Below are 22,326 nucleotides of genomic sequence, written 5' to 3' on the forward strand. Positions count from 1 at the left end.
TTGGTTTTACCATGGGTGTGCTGGGAGGCGCAGAAGTCCAGCTGTGGCTTCAGTGTGGTTCTACAATGGTTATAACTGGAACAGAAGCAGGCAGGGTTTTCATATACCGGGAAAGTTTAGGAATCAACACAACTTTCATTATGGTGAGAAGCTGTCAAACTTCCAGGCATGTGCAGAGAAACCCCTCATGTAAATCTAAGTCACCGGGTAAGTACCTGCAAATGTTCTTGGCAAGGGTATTTTTTTCAATCAGTGTCTTACATGATTAAAAAGAAAAAAACCCACTGGTTTCATGGATCTTTTCAAAGAATTACAGAATATTCTGAGTTGGAAGGGACCCATAAGGATGATTGAGTCCAGCTCTTAAGTGAACAGCCCATGCAGGGATTAAGCCCTGCTTTGAGACTTTGGTCTCATTAACATGATGTTCTACCTAATTGAGCTAATCTCAGGGTTTTCCAGAGCATGCCAATTTTTGGCTTTGATATTAGTGCTAATAATGGAGCTATATTTGGAGGAACTGTCAGACTCTGTGCTTCCTGCTTTCTGTGTAAAATTTCAAGGGATCAAATAACTGCAACTCTGACTCTGGGTCAGCTGTGATTTTAAGTAAAGGTGCAAATCTATTCACTGCATTAATCCTAGTCTTTTTATTGTTTTTGCTTCCATTTTATAGAGGAAGAAGTGCATAAAAAAGTTATCCTCTAAAAATGGGCCTGCAAGCAGGAGTTACTTTATTAAGAGTTTGCCACCTACAGTCAGTCAGAATGATTGAGAATTGTAATGAAACACAAGAAATTCCACCTCAACATGAAGTATTTCTTCACATTGAGGCAGAGCACTGGAACAGGCTGCCCAGAGAGGTTGTGGATCTCCCTCTCTGGAGAATTCCAAACCCAAAAGAACGTGTTCCTGTATCACCCGCTCTAGGTGACCCAACTCTCGGCAGGGGAGCTGGACTGGATAATCTCCAGAGGTCCCTTCCAGCCCTAATGATTCTGTGATTTTTCACTATTTTCACTAGTTCCAGACAACAAATGCATTTTTGAAATTTAGGTAATATTCTGGACCACATCTGTACTATAACACTGAAACACCTTCTGTAAACATCTGAAAACAACACGCTTTGGTGCAAATCCTCCAAAACTGAAAAAATGGGAAATGTGGAAAAATGCTCCCCAAGCTTGTTTTTGAGAATACTACTTTCACTGCCCAGCTGACAGCTATGTTCTTGGAAAAAGTTATTAACTTTTGAATAGAAAAAAGAATATATATCTTTATAAAGGATATGTTTAAAAATACCACTCAGGTTTGCACCATAAAAAGTTAGATTTTGTTGTACTATTTTTTTTCAGGAAGGTTCATTTTTTTTTGATGTGAAGGAAAGTTGTAGTAAAAACTACCTTATATCAATTTTTTAAATTAAAAATTAGCTGGACTATTTTTAGTGTACATCTGCCTTGTATTTGTTTCCATTTCAGACAAATCTGTGGAGTGGTCCAGCTTTTAATTGTCTTATTGTACCAAATATTTGAAGATATCTTTTTTTTCCTTAATATCAACGAATACCAGTTGTATGTTTCACATACTTAGATGCCAGCATGAGAGCATTTTTGACACTGAACTAACCCAGTAATTGTCTGTGCTTGCTCCACTGCACAGGTTCAAGTGCTTTTAAAAAGTGCTGGAGATATGCTGGAGGTATTCGGCTGGGCCCAGGGGCAGCAGGCGCTGCTCAACTTGTGGCTGAGCTGCCTCTGGGGAAGTGAGTAATCCTGTATGTGCCTTCCTGCCTCCGCTTTGCCGTCTTTATCTGGACTCACAAGTCTGGCAGAGATCAGCAGGCTGCTTTCCAAGTTTCTCGTGTGGGGTGTGCAAGCGCGACGTGCTCAGAACTGGTATTCTGAAGTGTACGCTCTAGCAAGGAACCCGCCTCTGACAGCGCTGTGCGGGCAGACCCACATTCCACTGGGGCCATCAGGATAAAGTTAAATCACCACCGAGGGTGCGCTCCAAGCGTGGCTGTGGGGCAAAGGCTCCGCTCCTGGGGCCGTGCTGCGGAATTCCGGCGCTGGAGCTGCGCGGCGCCCGAGCCCGAGCTGCTTTCAGCGCCTTCCCACCGCCGACCCCCGCCTCGGGGCCCCGTCCGACGCCGCTGCTCCGCGCAGCGCCTGAAGGAAACTCCCGTTCCCCTCGGCCAAACTCTGCCTCCGCCCGGCGGTTCCTGCGGGGCGGGCAGTCCGAGGGGCCGGTGCTGAGCGCGGGGCGCCCCTCTGGGCAGGGCTGAGGCGCCTCCCGTCTCCAATGCGGGAACGCCGAGCGCCGCCGGGCTCGCCTGGCCGGCAGCCACACAAAGCGTGGCTCTCCCCTCCCTTTGTCTGCGTGGCTTTGTCTCCTCCGTCCCCTCCCCGCCGCGGGCCGGGACTTCCCCCCCCTCAGCCCCCCCCCGCCCGCGGCCGCCGCCGCTCCCCCCCTCCCCCCCCCCCCCCCAATCTGTGCCACCTGCGCGCCGTGGGAACGGCCGCTCGCCCAATCCCGGTCCGGCCGCGGCCGCTCCGCCGGCGCCGAGCCCGCACAGGTGCAGGCGGGCGGCGCCGGAAAGCGCGCCGTCCGCGCGGGGGTCTCGTCCCGCCGCCGCCTCCCCTCGGCAGCGCTTCACGCGGGAGGGAGGGAAGAAGGAACGCAGGGAGGGAGCGGCGCGCGCCGCTCCGCATGGAAGGCGGAGAGCGCGCGCGTGGGGCGAAGGGAGGGGAGGGCGGGCGCGCGCGCGCGGGCGGGGCTCGGCGATATAACCCTTGCGGAGCTGCCTGGGAGACCCCGGGTTTTGGGGCTGCGCCAGCGCGCGCGGCGGCGCCTCCTCCTCCTCCTCCTCCTCTTCTCTTCCCTCTCCCCCCGCTCCGCTCCCGCCCGCCCTCCGCCCGCCCCCCCCCGCGCGGAGTGGAAGGGGCCGGGGCTGGTGCCAGCAGCAGCAGCAGCAGCAGCGGCGTGAGCGCTCGAGCGGCCGCCATTTTACGCCAGCTCCAGCAGCAGCACTGCCCGGACACACCGCCGCGGGAGCGCGGAACGGGGGCAGCGCCTCAGCACGCCGAGCCACGACCCGCGCCCCGAGAGGCCCTTCGCACACGGCGGTTCTCGCCCCGCAGGCACACACAGGTCGGGGCGGCCGGGCGCCGGCGGGGTGGAAGCGGGCCGGGTGGCAGCGCGGGCTGAGGCGGCGGAGGGCGGGAGGCGCGCGCCGGGGCCCCGCAGCGCTGTGGGGCCGGGCCGCCGCGCGATGGGTGGAGGAGCTGCCGGCGCTGCCTTCGTGGCCGCCGCTGTCGGGCGGGCGGGCGGCCGGGCCGGTGCGCGGCCCCGGCGTGGCGGCGGCGGCAGGGGCACCACCCGAGCCGGGCCGGCGCGGGGCGCGTGGCTCCCGCCTTATTGTCCCGCCGGCCCCGCCGCTCCATTCATTGCCCGTGAGGGGCAGGGGGCGAACCGCGGCCTCGGTGCCCGGCGTGTGCGCGGGGAGCGGGGCCGCCCGGGTTTGGCGTGGCCCCGGTCACGTCGGGAGGCGGTGGGCGACGGGCAGCGGCGTTTCCTGGCCGGGAAACGGGGCCTTGCATTGTTCCGGACGGGTGTGTGGCCGGGAGGCAGCGGCGGGGCCGGGAGGCACCGCGAGCTCCCGGCCGGTGGTGAAATCGGGCCCGGGGTGTTGCAACCCGCTCTCCGGGGGGAATAGGGTGAGAGGTGGGGAATGGCCGGGGCTCGGGGCGGGGGGGAGCCGCTCCTCCCGCGGGAGTGTGGCGGGGAGGGGGGGAAGTCGGTCACTGGAGGAAGTTGTAGGACATCTGAACGCGCGGAGCACGTGTTTCCATCGGGCTCATGGCCGCCGCCGCCGTGGGTGGGTGCGGGCTGGGAAGAGCGCTTTGTTCCTCTCGCTTGCCCGGCCGGCACCGAAGTGGAGGCGGGAAGGGATCCCGGCCGCGCCCGGGGCCTGGAGAGGCGGCGTGCGCCGAGGGGCAGCGAGTTTGCAGCGGGCGGTGGAGGCGGCAGCGAGTGTCAGTGACGGTATCGCGGTGCATGTGGCAGGTTTGCTTGTCCTGCCACCCCCGCTGTTGCCTTTTTGCTCCATTTCTAACTTGTTCAGAGCGTCTTAGGGAGTATTTTAGAGAGAGGGGAGGTGAGTCAGTGTGTGTCTGGGTTGTGTAAAACCTGCAGTGAAAGCTACCCCACCCCCCCTTAGGCAGTGGTATTAGGGCTTTCCTTTGTGTTAGTGCTTCTTTTGAGGAATTTCTTGCGCCTTGCAAAACTTTAAAAAAAAAAAAAAAAAAAAAACACAAAAACAGGGCGATGATCTGGTTTTTTTAATATTTTTTCCCATTACTTTAAAAGAATAGGGTAGTTTGTTGCATGTACTGTCACTTGAATTGTTCTACCTGAAGATATATTTAGCTTAATTTTGATGCTTATTGCATTTGAACAGATATCTGGAAACATGGCTACTGAACATGTTAATGGGAATGGTACTGAAGAGCCCATGGATACTTCTGCTGCAGTTACCCATTCTGAGCATTTCCAGACATTGCTTGATGCTGGTTTACCACAGAAAGTTGCTGAAAAACTAGACGAAATTTACGTTGCAGGTAAGATCTAAGACTTGCAAAACCACATATACAATATATTATTGGATTCTGCTATCTTTGGGCTAAAATAGCAACTTTTTGTGGTTTCCAAAAGTATGGGAACTGCAGTCTTAAAAAAATCTGGATATTTTAGATTCAGTACTTCAATTTATTTTACTATCTTTCAGAGGAAAGTCCCAGGCTACTTGGGCTGAGGGGTGGGAAGAAGTATGCAGGGGACCAGAGCAACAGCTGGAATAGGCAACAGATGATTTTTAGGAAGAGCAGGTGATGTGGTCTTTGTACATTTTTTTTTGTGGTAACTGTAAGAAACTAAAGCCTTGGTATTCATCTTCTTGTCTAAGTGATACTTCCTGATAAGGTGTTTGGGCTCATGGATGCAGAAGTTATGGAGTTGGTTTTTTTCAGATGTGGTAATAGCTAGTATTTTTTAAACTTGATTTTTGGATCGCGGTGGTCATTTTCAGTGCTGCAGTTTATTTGTATTTGTAGTCTTCTAAAAGCATACCAAGGTACCATTGCTAGGCAAGCCAAGTCAGACTTTGGTAGGTTTTGATAGAATCCTCTGAATTCAGCTTCAGGATATTGAAATTAAACTTGGCCCGTGTCACATCTGGGTTTCACAGAAGTCAAATGAACACATAAACATAGTAACTTGCACTCTGAATCTTATCACTTTTTGTTTTTAATTGAAGGATTATATACCCTTAAATACTTAACTTCAAAGGACCTAAATGGTTTTTTTAGGCATAGTAACTTACTTTAATCAGCAATTGATTTAGAGGTCACTGAAATATGTTAGGGATGCTACATTAGGTTTTACCAAGATTACTGACCAAATATAATTAGCATTTTTTTTTTCTTTTCTCTAGGGCTTGTTGCACATAGTGATCTAGATGAAAGAGCTATTGAAGCTTTAAAGGAATTCAATGAAGAAGGTGCACTGGCAGTGCTTCAACAGTTTAAAGACAGCGATCTCTCACACGTTCAGGTAACATTAAGCAATTGGCAATACAGTTGTTGAGAGATAAACTGTTAGTTGTCTGGGAAGAGGTCTGAGTCTCTTCAGTGATCCATGTGTGATATGTGAAGTGAACACTGTATTAGTTCAAGGTAAAATGAGATTCCGGCTTGTCATGTTTTCAGAACTGAAGATTGTGTCTTTTGCAGAACAAAAGTGCCTTTTTATGTGGAGTCATGAAGACATACAGGCAGAGGGAAAAACAGGGGACCAAGGTGGCAGATTCTAGCAAAGGACCAGATGAGGCAAAAATTAAGGTATGTCAGTAAAAATAAAAGTTATGAGCTTTGCCTGTTGTTTGTATTTCTGAGTTGTTGTGATAGTTGGTTGTTTTGGAACTGTGCTTTACTTAAAAAGCTAGTTACAGATTGTTTGTTGTATTTGTCATTATTGAAAGCTGTCAGTTGCAATTTCATCCTGCCCTTCTTCCTTTTCAAGTAGAAAGTTAATACATTAATCGCTGGAAGTGAACATATAAAAGTGAAAAAGATTTTGGTCTTTGTCTTATCGATACAGTTACTCTATTTCACAGTAAAAAGTTTGTGCATACTTGTCAGCATAGTTGCTTGAGTTCAAAATACGTAAGTTTAGCTACTGCTGATTGTTTTTTGTGGATTTTTTTTGTTGTTTCCACTCCACCCCCTTAGTTCGGATTTAGAGCAACTCCACAATAGGGAGGAGATACCACGTGTCTGAAAAAACAGATTGTAATGGATTTAAGTTTTAGCCCACTTCTTATGACATAATCACTGTGCTCATAAACTGTATCCCAAGCTGTCTTAATAAGGGGTAAATTATTTTTTGACCATGTCTGCTGCTAGCAAGAGACTCCTTTCTCAAGAGTTAGGCATATGATTTATTTTAAAATACTGTGATTAGCAACTTTACCAAAGTTTAAGGGAAGGAAAACCATCTAAGCCTGTGTAAGTGATGTTGTAAAAAATACCCAGAGAATATTTCTTCCTTGGCACTTCATGTATATAGTGTAAAATGATCATTACAAATAACCCTGTAAAATTAAAAAATTCTTTTTTTCTCTTGACTTGGAAGCTGGGATGCCATTAATTAAAACTTTTAAAAAACCTGGTACAGTTTTTGTCACTGCCACATAAAACAACATTATTATGAGGACTTTGTTAATAATTTCAAGTAGCATAGCTTTTGCTGGTGATGGCTATAACATTTAAAACAAGTGCAATTTTGTAGTTGTAAAGTTGCTAACTCTTGACTATAGTTTGGGCTTATTTAATACTCAGTTTCTTTGTATGGAGAGTTGATTTGTCTTTCTACAAAACTATTAAGACAATTTCAGGTGAGTTTCTCATGTGTTTGCATACTGAATGTCAGCTAACATTTTAAGTTGGTAGTATGTCTGTAGCTATAATCTAAGTATACCTATAACTACATGCCGTGGTTCTAGTGAGGGTTAGTTGTCCTGGTATCCTGTATAAGCCCACAAGGAGTTTGAAGGGGGGGTTGATAAGAGAAAGGAAGTAGTATTACCACTTTGGTAGTTGGATACCTGAAGCAGTCTGTACAGTGTTCCAGGGGTGTAAGCACTTAAACATGTGTTCTTTAAATTCACACTCATGAGTAATCTCATTAAGTGCAGGGAACTCTTATGCATAAACGTCTGCAGGATTGGACATGCCAAAACAAGAAGTGGCTCAGACTAAGATCTTCCTAATTAAAGGGAAGCTCACTATTATATTACTTGGCTTTTTTTTTTTTTTTTTTTTTTTAAATGAAAATTAAGGAATTTGGAAAACTGGATGTGAATCTCTAATTTTCTAGCAGTGTTTCTTTACCTAGTAGTTCTGTTAATTGTTTTGTAAGTTTCTTGTTGAAGTACTAGAAGTAGATTTGTTTGTGGGAGCTTCAAAGCAGTACAGTTTAAAAGGAATTTAGAAGCATGTCTGCTGTGAATGAAGTGCAGCTAAACTTGCTCAGTTTGTATGTGATTTTAAATTTTTAATTTTCTTACTTGAAGGCACTGTTGGAGAGAACTGGCTACACTCTTGATGTGACTACTGGACAGAGGAAGTATGGTGGACCTCCTCCAGAGTCTGTATATTCAGGACAACAACCTTCTGTTGGTACAGAGGTAAGAAGGAGAAGATATTTATGCAGGTGCAGACTTACTCATTGGAAGTACTTTTTACAAACAGTGCTTTGTATGTCTGTTGTAGATATTTGTGGGCAAGATTCCGAGAGACTTGTTTGAAGATGAACTTGTTCCATTATTTGAGAAAGCTGGACCTATATGGGATCTCCGCTTAATGATGGATCCACTAACTGGTCTAAACAGAGGATATGCTTTTGTCACTTTTTGTACTAAAGAGGCGGCTCAGGAAGCTGTTAAACTGGTAAGTTTTCTTGGGTTTTTTCTTTTTTTTTTTCTTTTTTGATAAAGTACACTCTGGCTTAGAAGCAGTTGTCCTACTGGTCCTAGTGCTTAAATGTTTAAGGTGAAATTGTCATTGTTAGATTATTTCATAAATGTCCACTAGGTGTTAAATTTATTTCCTCATTGCATATAAATACTTGATGACTGCATCAGGGACAGGGGGAAAAAAAAAAAGGTGATATACTGTTGTATGGTCCAATTAGATGAGCCTTTATTATTAACCAGAGCTGTATTAGTAGTGACTTCTGAGCTGTCTGCATCTGTCTGAATTCTGGAGAGCAGTGATGTTGGAGTTGCTGTGGTACAAGGGCAGTGGTGGTGAGGCTGTCTGTGACTCCTGATCTGTTTCTGCACCAGCAGGGGGCCCCTGCTGGAAAAGTGCTTCAAAGTCACAGAATTTTATAAGATACTTCAGATGGGGAAAAATGTCTCTTGAGTATTGAAGGTCTGTTCTGTTTACTGCAACTGACAGGAAAACATCACAAATCCCGCCAGTCTAAGGAGCATTCCCTCTGTTTTACACAGAGGTATGAAATAGTTTGATGTAGTATACTCCTGATAAGCTTTTTGGGTTTTGTGCATGAAGTACCCATCACTAAAAAAGAGGGTGGGGAGAAACAGTACCCTGATCCTTGCACAGTGCCTTTTTTTTCCTGGCTAAGTTAAATTTGAATTTTTTGAGCTTGTTACTGCTCCACCTATATGGCCAGGATTGGTGTCTGGTATGACTCGCGAGTGCTAGCCATTCACATTCTGAAGTGTACTGATACTGTATTGCTGTAGTGGGGCTAACAGACCTTGTTTTGTAATGAGGTATAGCTTAAACTAAGATACCCTATTAACATATAAGTCAGTTGGTGGAGACAAATCAAGTTGAAAATGGGAATGTGTTTTGAGAAAGTACACAAATGTCTGCAAAAGTGGAAGTACAGAATCAAGCTGGTATATGCTGATTAGCTTTTTAAACAAGAACGGTTGTTCCAATGTGCAGTCAGGTATACTGGGGATAACCGTGTGTTTTCTTTGTACTATCATTGTCAATGTAGCTGTTCAGAGTATGTGTGAGCTCTAAAGAGTTAACTCTTAAAACTTAGCAAAACAGTGAATCAAATCACATAAGTTCTCTGAGGCACCTAGTAAATCAAAAAAAACCCCAACATTTTTCTTCATTTAGCTGGATTTACTTAAAGGCAGCATGCTCTGGAAAAGTCATTCAAGTCATGTTTCCAGAAAAGTAACATCAGATCCTAGCCTCAGTCTTTCATTAAAACAGGGATACAAGGGAAGGAGCTACTTGGTGTCCCTTTATGTCTGATCTTTGATATGCAGGAAAAAAGCACACTGTGTCCTGCTTGTCAGTTAAACAGCTGCTGAGGGTAGTAGCTGAAAAGTGTTGCAGTTGATGGGACAGGCTTTCAACCTTTATGCTAAGCTCTTAGAAAGTAGGGTTAGTCTTAAGTTGGATTCTGTGATGTGTGTCAGGTTTTTTCTGGAGTGATTCCAACCATGGTTGACTGGCTAGTTTGGTATGTAAGTTTCCCAGGTTATCTAGAATTGGTTTGCAAGAGTATTAGCAAATTGTGACTGTTGAGCTCAGTTGAAAATTGTAGGTCTATCACTTGTATTAGTTACACATGCACGGGAGATGTTGCTGAAAGACCTCTTCAAAACACTGAACACTTGGTCCTAGCCATTTTCATAACCTATTATGTTAACTTATAACTAAAGGTGGTGTCCTTTTTGATATTGCCTATAATCTTGTGTGTATACAACTTACTTTCCAGCTTTCTGGACTCCTTGGAATAATGGTTCTTCTGTTATTTCCTATCTTCCCAAGAGGCTTTTTTTTTCCAGGTCAATATAGAAAAAGTGAGATTAGAATTGCCTATAGGCTTTTGGTTAATAAGAGACAGCTATGTTTTTGTCAATACCCAAACTACAGTAGAGAATTAACTGACCTGTCTTCAGGCTCTTGGAGTTGGTGTGACATTTTGCACAGTTTGTGTTTATGTGGTTGCTGTATGTATCTTCCACAGTCTGTAAGTCTACTTAATGTAAAACTGAACAAAAAATTCTGTATACACTTAATGGTGACTTACTTTATTCGTTAACAAGAAGTCATCTTGCAGTTTAAAAGGTTGAGGTTTTGATTTTGTTTATGCATATGCATTTTTAGGCCACTTATAATTAATGACTCTTCATATCTGTAATTCTTCTCAGTATCAGGCCATAGTATCACTCCATTTTTGTGTTAAGCACAGCCAGAACTATTTTAAACACAATTCAGAGAATCCTCTCCTTTTTTATGACTAGTATTTAATTCAGTGTGGTTAACCCTTTGCTCATTAAGTAGAAATGGCATCTCAGATGTTCACAGAAGCATTCACTATCAAAGTATGATTTTTTTTAAGTTCAGTAATTTTTTTCCCTGTTAACATGTTTATATTGTTTAATAATTACAATTCAAGTTGTGTTCTTTTGCACACATGTTCAGTTCTTCGTCCTATTTCATAAGAAGTTGCTAAAGTTAAGGTTTTCAAAAGATTTCTTTGTAATTAAGGTCACTCTAGATATATACAGAATAAAGACTGAGGTGAAGCTTGTAGGAAAACATACTGAAAACTGTTGAAGCAATCAGTATATTTTTAAGTTGAGCAGGTGTAAGCTTGTTCAGAGTGAAGGTACAGGTGTGTTAAGCAGTTTGTTAACTATGCATAGTGGTACAACTTGCCATTTGCTCCTAATAAACTAAAATCGGTAGTGAAAATTTAAGTCAGTAAAGTGACAAGACAGACCTGCGTATTTTGAGTTGTTAGTAAGTTCTTGCATAAGTCAGTGAGAAAAAACCAAAACTATTACATTGTCTAGAGGGTAGCAATCTCTGCTACTGACTTCAGACACAGATTCCATGGTGACAGGAGGGGGAAGCAGTATGCTGACATAGCTACTTTCGTAGCCTGACTGTTTTGGCACTTTACCCAGATCATGATCTGAGCCTTTTTATGTCTAATCTGAGTTTGCAGATGGTATGCAAACTATTTACCTAAAAATCACCAACTTGATGGTCAAGAATACCTAACTGAAGACTGTTTTCACTGTAAAGAGAAACACACAATGAAGAATAGCAGTTAATACATTGTAGGATGAAAGAACTGCTAGAAACTATCAGTGGAACTGCAATATGGTAGAAAATGTTAATTTTCTTCTCATAGAGCATACTGAGTTGTATGAGAAACTCTTTTAGGATTAAATGTGTAGTCAAACCTTGATGTTAGACTTCAGCAGGAACAGTTGGATAATACTTTCTATTATCCGTATAGAATAGAGTATTTCATTTGGAAGGGACCTGCAGTGATCATCTGGTCCATCTGCCCCACCTTTTCATGGCTGACCAAAATTGTTGCTGTCATCTTGATCAAGGACATTGTCCAGATGCCTCTCTTAGATGATGCTGTTCCAATGCTTGAGCACCTTCTCAGTAAAAAAGTTAGCAAAGAATCACTTTCCCAGACTAATAAACTGTTGCTTCTTTAAAGGTGTTTCCTTGGAAGATTTCTTTTTTTTAGCTACTATAATTTATTTCTTCACTAATGTATATGCTTATTAGTGTTGATAATATATATACAGTCTTCCTATGCAGCTAGTGCAGCTCCTACTGCAGTTTCCTACTTTTAAGATTACAGATATGGAGATAGAAGTCCTTCATTGTCTCCTGCTATGTTTCGTGACATAATTTGTTGCGAAGATGTCACTCCGGGTCCTTTCCACATATACAGTTGTTTGTTTTGCTCACTTTTGGTGCAGTTACCCAGCCTAGAAAATTTTCAGTGGTGGAGTTTTTGTCTGCCCAAGATAAGTATAAACAAACCTCTTCCCCCAGATTCTATTGTACAAAAAGCATGACGGGGTTGAGGATAACTAGCTTATGTAATAAGATTTACTATCAAGCACAAAATAAATCATAGAATAAATAGCTAGATGAAATTTTAAAATTCTGTCCTGCTACTTGGCAGTAAGATGTTGACCACAAAATTAATTTTTTTAGTTAAGAACTGTCTGTTGCAGGGCTTCAAGTTAGAAGTGGGTTGATGTACCAGCAGTTGTCCTCCCTGCTGTTTATTTGGATGACGCATGTGTCTGCATCTCAGTGAAAGGCATTTTTTGATGTTTTTTCAACAGATGTCTACAGTAATACTGATTTTTTTTTTCCCCTTTAAACTGCTGACTTGTTCAGGGTATCTTCCAGATGTTATGGGAGAAGCATTTTAACAGAAATCTTAGGATTTCAAATCATTAGAAAGTTGTTCTTGCTGTTGACTATCTTGATGTGTAATGTTTATGCTTTGGAAAGTATTTCCTCTTCGAACGTTTGCTGGAGAAGACCAGATCATGACTCTCTTTCTTTTGTTAACTGGGGAACTTCAGAAGGGAAATATGACTTTAATTGCAACTCATGTCTTGTATTACACACAAATCAAGAATTTATAGCTACAGCCTATAGAGAAACTTGTGAAGTTGCAAGGTTATGAAGGGAGAAGCCTTTACTTGATGACTTGCATGGTTCTGTATGAAAAAGTCTCTAAAGGAGAAGGTGTTGAGAGACTTGAACCAAGGAGGGAAGATAATTGTTGGCTGAAATTGTGGAGATACCTTAGAAAACGTAGGTATACTTCAGAGTAGTTGAACGTGTATTGTATAAATGTGTTAAGCTACAAAAATTTAATGTATTGCTCAATTCTGGCTTTTCCAAAATTAAATATTCAGTAGGCTGCTGTTGAAGGGCAGTGAAAATTACTTGTAACTGATGTTTGTCCAATAATTTTTTTCTTGCAGTATAACAACCATGAAATTCGTTCTGGAAAACACATTGGTGTATGCATCTCTGTTGCCAATAATAGACTTTTTGTTGGCTCTATTCCTAAGAGTAAAACCAAGGAGCAAATTGTTGAAGAATTCAGCAAAGTAACAGGTGAGTCAGTAAGTAGGTTTTATAGAGCTAGAAGGTGTCGAATGTGGTCAGTGATGAGTGATCTTTTTGCTTATAGTTAAATGATGATGAAACCAAACTGAGGCTACTCAACATTATGTGTTGGGGTTTGCTTGGTTTTTTTTTTTTTAAACTCTTGTTTTGCTGAGGGGTGAGATATTTGTAATTAGACTTAGATGGGTGGTTGGTTCTAAGTTCTACCTGTAGAGTAAGTGTGTAATGTTTAAAATAATCTGTTCAAAGAAATTTGAATTAAAAGTTTAATAATTTCAATACTAATGGATGTTTTAAAACTTCCCAAGGCAAAACTGAAGCAAGCTGAAGAATGTAACTGGTTCTGTGCTTTATAGTTCTTAAATTCTAAGGATCTGTGTTTGATAACATTTGAACTTGCAAAGGTACTGTTTGATGACTTTCTCTGTCACTGAATGATAGACTTCAGGTTCTTTGGAACAATTAACTTCTTAGGTGTTGAAGTCGTGCAACTTTTATCTCTTGTTGTTTAAACATTATGGAAAAAACACACATTGGTAAGTGTTGTAACTTAGGGGTTGTAGAGGAAATTGACAAAGCAAAACTTTTGGCTGCCCCTAACTCTCTTCCACTCAGTTAGAGAAAGGGTATTCTTCCATAGCCACAAAGACAACCTGCACTTTATAAAGCAAATAAATGGATTGAAGGCATAACAAATAAATGCTTTATTTAATTTCAGAGGGTCTTACAGATGTCATATTGTATCATCAGCCTGATGACAAGAAAAAGAACCGGGGTTTCTGCTTTCTTGAATACGAAGATCACAAAACTGCTGCTCAGGCCAGACGTAGGTTAATGAGCGGCAAAGTGAAAGTCTGGGGCAATGTTGTTACAGTGGAATGGGCTGACCCTATAGAAGATCCAGATCCTGAAGTCATGGCAAAGGTAATAAAGTTATAAGAGGACCGTGGTAAAGTGCTCTGTTCCAAATTAGCTATTTCCTGGCATTAGCCTAAAATAAAGTAACATCTTTTGGCCTTTTTGACAGATGTTGTAGGTGTGATGATAAAAAAATGAATATACCTTAGATAGTATGTGGATTTAAGAACTCTGTATGGCCTTACATTGTTTTGTGTTCACATGGCTGAATAGTGAATGTAATTGTTGCCAAATGCTCATAGGATGACATAGTTTTTACCTGAAAGTGGTGGTGGTGACTCCTAGAGTTAAAATGGTTTTGTACCCTAGTATTTGGAAGGACAGAAATAGAGATGTCTCAGAACAAGCTTTAATTATTTTTTTTACCTGGAGCTGTATCACTTCAGCATTAGAACATGTTGGTTCAGATGTACACAAATGTATTTTCAAAGTTGCCATTAGCAGTTACTTCTGAGAAGTTTGGTAATTAGCTTGTATTTGGAACTTGGTAGTTATTTTTAATTTGGGGGAGTTAATTCCTTTTTATACCTAGACTGGCAATATTTTGGACTTTCAATATTGAGGTGAAGCTGAAATCTGGACTGTTGACATTTTGAAGTACATTGTAGCTGTTGTTTTATATATATATGTGTAGTATCTTGCCAGAAACAAGCTATCTGATTTTTTTTTTTCCCCATCAGATATTGCCTGACCCTGTCTTTTTCAGTTGTGTTATGTAGCTGAGTTGTTTAATGGAAACTCCTAGCTAGCCCATATCCTTATCTCTTTCTCTTTGCTTGCTTTTCGTCTGTGCTTTTACTCTCATCTGAGACACGTCACTTGCTGGAGTCCTACTTTGATGGACCTAGTAAGATAGCTTGGCTGGGATCTCCTCTTTGGTGAGCCATAAGGGAAAAGGGTTGGGGTGGGGGCTCATTTTAGGCAAAAAGCTGCTTTTGTAATACAGGTATTACAGAAGCTTTTGGACTATCTTGTCTGCAGATTTTATTTTTCTTGCCCAGCATGGTAGACTGTCAGCAGCAGGGAAAGAGTCTTGCAGGTCAAATTTGTGGAAGGTGGCACTTCCTAAATATGGTGGCCTGTATGTTTAGTTTCTTGGCTCAGAGGAGAAAAGACCTAATCCACCAAACTGTTAAAATAAATAGGCAGGAATTTCTGCTGATATAACAAAATAGATGGAAAGAAATGATAGGGGACATAATCAAGCATCTCTTCTAAGTAAGTTTACAGATGTGGAGAGTGAAAGACTAAAGAAATTAAAGCTTGGTTGCGGTTTGCCCCATTTACTGTCGTTTGTTTGAATGTGTTAATACGTTCTATTGTTTTGTATTTAAAATGGGACATGAAAAGAGAAGAAAGATGGAAATGAAGGAAAGAAATTTAGAAAACATGGAGAAAATCAACTTCTATACATCTAGTGCCACATGCCAAAGATAAGTCATGGAGCTTCAGTTGAAGATGTATGGAAAAGTGAGGCTCTATGAATAAGAATACTGAAAAAGTAGAGAACCATCTGGCTTGTGTCTGAAGACAGAAACTGAGATGATCATTGGTGTCTGACCTTCCTCACTGACTGTCCCTTAGTTTATTCTTGCAACAAGGAAAGTCTCTACTCCAGTCTTTCTTGGCCACCTGCTGTGCCTGTGTAGAAACTGACTGTATCTGACCCTTCTCTAAGTATAAGGCTTACTGTCTGTTCTTCCTGTCTTTCTCCTAAGAGAAAGAGCAGCAGAGCTGCTGCTACAGTTCCTGGATGTGAGCTGCAGGTTAGCTGTCATTGCTTCTGACTACTGTCAGTCCAGAGCAAAGGGAAAGCTGTTGACCCATGTCATCTCGCATATTGCTATGGTAGAAGGCTTTAGTGGAAACTCTGACTAGGAGAAGTAGATTGTTTTCATCAAAATAATCATCTGGTCACCAGTTTTCTTGTCAAGACTGCTAGAAGAGCAAGTTCATAAGAGCAAGCGATAAGGAGGACCAATTCTCATATGTAGCCAGAAGGTGAACAATGTTCTAAATCTTTCAGAAGCGGCATGCAATTTCATCAATATATGGATACCTACTGATTTAAATTCCTGAAATGTCTACTCGAGTCTTTTTTCCTTTGTCCTTCTGATAAAATATTGTAGAGAGTACTGTATGGGTAAATACGTATCATTTAAATGGACTGTTAGCTTAAATACAAAGTAGCTTGAGCATGATGAAGGATGAAGCTAGATTCTCAAGCTAGGTGGATGTACTACAGGAGATAAGTGATTGTACTAACAGATCAGAGTATAATTGGGTAAGATACTGACTTCTGGTCCAAAGTGAACTTTTTTCCAACTTCACAAGCAGCAGTGTTGATAGTTTTAATTTCTCTTGCGTGTCATTTTTTTGCCTTTTACACCTGTAGTCTAGTTAAATTTATTGATGTTTTACTTGATTTCTGTAGGATGGCTGAGGCTGCAGAGGACGTTCTGGAGTGGCAGGTTAAGCAGCCAGATAAAGTCTTATGCTTGTGGCTGTCTGGCAGATTACAGGACAAGAGACAGGGCTAGTAACCCTTGGAGAATGTGGCCTGAAGTGTTTGTGCTGTAGGTAAGAGGAGGAAAAGGAGCAGATATCAGAAGTTTTGGGATAGTCTGATCTTAAGTAGTTTTTTTAAATGTGAGTTCTGCCTTTAAAACAAAATGCTGATGCTGGGTATATTGCTTGTTAGGAGTATTTATGGATTCTTGGTGTAATAATGTTTGAGCTTTAATGAAGAGGACTTTTTCCCCTTCTTCCCTTTTTAGCTGGCTTAAGTGAAGTAAAAATGGGTTCATCTTCTCTCAACCTGTGCTTTAACCTGCCTAATAGCTTTTACATCATCTTAGACTCAGTACACTTCCAATCAGTAACATGAGCAAAGGTGTTAAAAAATTTCAGCTGTTAGAGATTAATGGATTTGTCTGCACTGGGAAAATTTAAATTGGTTGCTTTTTTTTTTTCTTTAAAAAACACTGTATTAGTGCATCTTTTAAAATATAGTGATTATTCTTTCTAATTTTTGATCATGTCAGTCATCATGATTTTATTAGACAACTTAAAATTCCTTGTGAGGTTATAGTTTTCATCCTTTTCTAAAGAACAAGAATATGGAACATTTGTTTAAAAGTTAGCACTTTTCAAACCCATTGATTACATCACAAAACTTCCTGTAATTCATTTCCATGGAATAAGGTTAAGGTAGCAATTCAGATATTTCTCTAAAAATGGTTATTATGTATGGGTTACGATAAATAAAGGTTGCTCTTACCATCAAGACATGTAGGATGAGCTTAATACATAATAGGAAACAGCTTTCCCTGAGGAGTTGGCTATGACTTAGGATCTCCCGAGAATCAGCCGGAGTAACTATTGCCAAAGTCTAGAGTTGATACACTGGGCTAGATTTATGGTCTGTAGTATCTCTTCTTCCAAATTCTGCACCCTATCCTAGTTCAGCTAGTGAGTGAGATAGATTTATGGAAGTCTGTCCTGTTTTTTTTCTGTAACTTAATTTTATAGCAGTTCTTCCAAAAAGGTTGTCTGGGTTTATTGAATTCCTGTATGTGGTGGGAGTAGAGTGCAGCTCTGCTTCAGAAATTGAAGTGCGCTTTCCTTCATCCTTTCACACCTTGTGTTATTTGTGTTGACCTTCAGGGTCAGGAGTCAGTGCTGCCATGTGCAGCATTCATTTGGTGTCATCAGCTGATTTGAAACCAGTAGGAGCAGAGGGTGTGTAAGCAGAAGTTGCAGGTCTTGCAGCTGATTGGCAGCTGCATTGTAGGCAGGTAAGACTGAGCATTCCATGGCAGTAGGAGGTGATTAAACTGTCAGAGCATGGTGCCTGCATGTGGAAGGAGCTCTTCTCAACAAGTTGAAGAGTCCTGTAAATTGTGAGACCACATGGATAACATCATGTCCAGTCACTGATTGCAGCGTTGGCATGGATGAGTCTTTCAATACTGCCAGTTGCTAATAGGTGATTCCTGCTTTCCAGTATATGTTGTCTGCTGTATTAAATAAGACGTTAGTTTAAACCTTTGTCAGACTGCTCTAGATTTTCCTTTATCCTATGCAGTTGGTGATTGATGAAACTTTATATTGATGATTTAGTCCATGTGAGGCAGTCGACAGTTGGATGATTACTTGCCTTTCTGATTGTAGAAGCTGCAGAGCAGTCTTTGTGTAGCTTAAGAGTTGTGTGCTTTAGCGAGCTGGAGGAGGAGTAAGCTTCCAGAGTTATCTGGGAGTGACTCTTCTTCAAGGGAACTGCAGAGTTTGACTTTTGAGAAAGTTGAAGGGAAACTGACCTGTGTCAGCCTTAGTATCCCCCTCTGTCTGCAGTTTTGTCTTTTAGCAGTAGCTTCAGGTCACTGAGTGCCCCTCAGGCAAGCACAGTCCTGATGTTAGGTGTTTGGTGTAGCTATAGCATGGGAACCACAAGTTAAGCAGCTTGAAAGCTGCAGGCCTGTCACCTCTGACCTACATATTACAGTGATGACTGTTCTGCAAATAACTGAACAAAAGCCTGTCTAAACAACTAAATGTTTTGATAAGTTAATTGTTTTGTGTGTAGCCAATTCTGGTTATGTTCTCTCAAGTTTAATAGTGTTCTAGGTTGAAGATAACTGCTGCTAGGATCACACTAACACAAATTGGATTGACTTTGATACTAATACTTATGTAATCATGTTTGATAACAGATTGAATATTTCTGTCAGGGAATTTTTGAGCTAACTCATGCTATGTGACTGTTTAAATGTACATATTCATATGTATGTATATAAAATGCTGTACAGAAAATGTGATTTTTTTTTCAGTACTGCCAATAGCAGTAACTTGCAAAGCTTCATTTTGTGTTTTGAAATTAGATTATGCTCCTAAGTTGTTGGGTTTTTTTGGTTTTTTTCCATTAGGTAAAAGTTTTGTTTGTACGCAATCTTGCCAATACTGTAACAGAGGAGATTCTAGAAAAGGCCTTCAGTCAATTTGGAAAACTAGAACGAGTGAAGAAGCTAAAAGACTATGCTTTCATTCATTTTGATGAACGGGATGGTGCTGTAAAGGTAAGTGAAGAGGACTGTAACTGTGTGTGTGTGTTGTCAGTAGTGTTGTTAGAAGCTGTATGCTTCTTCTAGCTTGAGAAAAAGCTTTGTCTGGAGAAATGATAACACATTGTCACTGATAACTTTGTCCTCTGTGGGTGTCTCCTAGGATGATGCAATTTTAGCTTGAAAAGTGGATCTTAAATGCACCTATCCTAAGTAATTCTGCAGATGAGCTTTTGAGAAAATAATGTTGTTACCATTTGAAACTTAAGTGCCAGAAGTTGAATGACTCTCTCACCAAATTATTGGTAGAAATCTAAAGCAGTTTCACTAGGGCAGGTGATTTTAATTTTTTTTTTAAATGAGGGGTACTGTACAATTTAGTAATTGTCATTCCTCTATTTTGCTAGCCCAGTCTTGATGCCATGTGTTGTTAAGGAAGGGAACGTGTAATTCCCCTCCTGTCTGTAGTGTGTCCATTTTTTTAATGTTCTGTGGGTGGATGCTGGATACAGGAGGATTCAGTTTTTCTTGCATATCCATATATCTTAAAGCAGATGCTTAGGAAGATGATGGGAAGAGACTTAGTAAGATATATGTCCTGTCAGGGCTTAGCTATGTAGAGTCCCTAAACGTGGTAGAATATTCAGGATTACTCTGCTGAAAATTAACTTGCAGTAATAAGTGTGGCCCACGAGATTTGTATGTGGCAGGAGGAGGGTAGGGAAGGAGTTGATGGTTTGCTGTTTTGCATTTTTTTGAGGAGAGGGTTGTGGGGAGGTGGGGGTGAGGAGCTGGGGTTTTTTTGTGGTTGGTTTGCTTGTTTTTTTTTTTTCCTTGTGATCAGAATGACTCCTTAATTTTTGCCTTCTGGTTGAAAAAGAAAGTGATATTTGTTAGAAGTAAAATAAAGGAATAGCGGAATATACTGACCTCTAGCTTTAGTACTGTTTGCATGTGTGCTGACATTAGGAATTTATTAATGGATTACAAAATGTGCGCTTTCAGAGGACAGTTCTGTTACTTCATTAATCGTAACAGCTTGCGAAGATTGAAGCCTGTTTTTAGTTTTGAGGGGAAGATTTCTAAACTGTTACACAAAGTCCTGCATTAGAGAGACAAATTCAGAAGAAATGCGTAACTGGAACCCGTAATACTATGCTGTCTGATTGTTTAAATTTTTTTAGCTTTATTATTGTTTTTTTAGCTCTGGATAACAAATTTTAAAATGGTTACTCTAAAAGATAGAACAAAATTAATAACTTCAGATATGCATGGAAGTATATTTAAAGTCTGGTTAATTCCTTCAGGCAATGGAAGAAATGAATGGCAAAGATTTAGAGGGAGAAAACATTGAAATTGTTTTTGCTAAGCCACCAGATCAAAAAAGGAAAGAACGGAAAGCTCAGAGACAAGCGGCTAAAAATCAGATGTAAGTGTAAATGCATGTAGTTATGTTTTATTACTTCTGAAAGATGTGTACGATCCTGTCAAATTAGAACCTCTGGGTATTTTAGTAGATATACTGTAGTGTATACAGGTTTTCTGGCTTCCTTGAAAAATGTTGGATTCGTTTTTGTTTGCACAAAAAAATGTAATAGTGTTGTTTAGTAATAATTTAGGTACTGTCTTGCTCTGCTTATTGAGTGTGAGAGCACTGGAGGAACTGTCTGAAGGTCATGAATATATGTACTTACCACTCCTTATTCTAAATTTCCCTTTACTTCTGCAGTGACGTCACATGAATGAACTTAGCATTGTGTGTTTCTCTCAGCAGGCTTAGTAGTATTGATCCAGCACACCCTCTTTAGTAAAGTACCCACTGAAAGGAAGATCCTGATATTCTTTCTTGCCACTTCCAGAAGATACATTTGTCCACAAAGCTTATGAACTCATACTGATAGAGATCTTGCACTAGTAAATGCTGAACATGGTTAAAAACAAAACAAAAAGGCAGTTTCTTGCTGGTGTGTTCTGCTTAATGTTCTCATGTGTTTTTCTTCTTGGATATCTTCCTGCTTTCTTAACCATATTCCCTCCCCCACCTTACTTCCAAAAATAACTTGGAAGTGCTGTTGTGCAGCATCCAAGAAGATGGAATAGTGAGGTTGCAAGATTAATAGAGATCTCCACATGGTGACCTACTGTACAGATGGAATTGGTTAAGTTTGCCCTGCTTATAGTTCTCATAACTTTATTATCCCTTTTGTTCTTCCATGGGCATCTGGTGTTAGTGTAAGAAGTGAATTTCTTCTTTTTTCTTTAGCTTCTCTTCTGTGCCAGGCAGGCCTTTTCTTTTCTGCCTAGATCTTTTGCTGATACAGCTGTACTTCTTGCTCTGTATTCTGCATCTTGGCAATACCATAAACACCTGTTCATTTAATTAAAATATCGAAGGCTGTTGAAAGTGGCACAGTTTCCCTCTCATCGTGGCAGTTGTTGGCATGGTTGTGTTGTCTCTGATAGAAGATAAGCTTTATCGCATTGAATTTGAGTAATCAAAAAAAAAACATTCTCACTCTGGTATACAAACAGATTTGCTAGCTCAGTGTTCAGAATGTAATAATGGCCTGTCTCCAGTGATGAAAAGGAAGATTTTTTTTAAAATGCACTTGGTTAAAATGGTTATAATGCTGTGTGATTCTTGTGCCAGCTCTTCACTGCAGATTCTTAGACCCAGATGTACTACTTGAGGGCAGCATGCATGTATTTATAACACTGGAAGCCTTCTGTCCCGTGTCAGCTGTAATATTCATGTGCTGCATATTATCTGCATCCCTGCTGCTTTTGTTGTTTAGGATGTGCATGTCTCATTTGTGGAGGTAGGCACAGTAGGACTACCTCTCTTATTCCTCTAGGCAGAGGTATGGTAACACCACTTGGGCAGTAGTTCTTTCATTTGGGAATTCTCTATGTTCCTTTGTTTTTCTGAGCTGTTAAGGTAGTAGGAAAGCAGCAAGTTTTATTAACTCCAGGCATTTTTTGGTTTTGAATATACTGGTCATTACTGAATTGTAAGGGTTTTAAATATTCCTAGGATTCCAAAAGATGTAGAAGGATATGTGTGTTGTTAAGTGTGTATCCCACACACTTGGGATGCACTTGACAAGTTTAGAGTGATATCTTAAGATCTTGGATATAATATGCAGTTTGCACTAAATTTACAGTAGCAAAAAAAAAAAAACACTTCACTTTTCTGGATACTTCCACATAACTACAGATTCAGTTTGATTTGTACATTATATAGTTAGTACCTGCTTTTCTACAAGTGACTATTCAATCACTAAGAAGCATTTTACATCATGTTTTTACTAATTAAA

General features: G+C 41.2%; 1 protein-coding gene across 4 annotated transcripts in view; it reads left to right on the plus strand.

The window, feature by feature from the left end:
- Positions 1-2,945: 2,945 nt before the first annotated feature.
- SYNCRIP (synaptotagmin binding cytoplasmic RNA interacting protein) overlaps positions 2,946-22,326 on the plus strand; it is a 24,956-nt gene continuing 5,575 nt past the window's right edge. The window contains exons 1-10 of one of the 4 annotated variants that reach the window (XM_040060025.1): positions 2,946-3,153; positions 4,463-4,622; positions 5,495-5,613; positions 5,793-5,900; positions 7,634-7,747; positions 7,833-8,009; positions 12,884-13,019; positions 13,750-13,955; positions 18,875-19,024; positions 20,317-20,438. In XM_040060025.1, coding sequence (XP_039915959.1) covers positions 4,475-4,622; positions 5,495-5,613; positions 5,793-5,900; positions 7,634-7,747; positions 7,833-8,009; positions 12,884-13,019; positions 13,750-13,955; positions 18,875-19,024; positions 20,317-20,438 — 1,280 coding nt within the window. In that variant the 5' untranslated portion in view covers positions 2,946-3,153; positions 4,463-4,474. The remainder of the gene's footprint in view (positions 3,154-4,462; positions 4,623-5,494; positions 5,614-5,792; positions 5,901-7,633; positions 7,748-7,832; positions 8,010-12,883; positions 13,020-13,749; positions 13,956-18,874; positions 19,025-20,316; positions 20,439-22,326) is intronic. The other 3 variants (XM_040060027.1, XM_040060028.2, XM_040060024.2) reach the window with 3 other exon arrangements.

Source organism: Hirundo rustica, chromosome 3, assembly GCF_015227805.2.
Source record: "Hirundo rustica isolate bHirRus1 chromosome 3, bHirRus1.pri.v3, whole genome shotgun sequence".
NCBI classification, from domain to species: domain Eukaryota; kingdom Metazoa; phylum Chordata; class Aves; order Passeriformes; family Hirundinidae; genus Hirundo; species Hirundo rustica.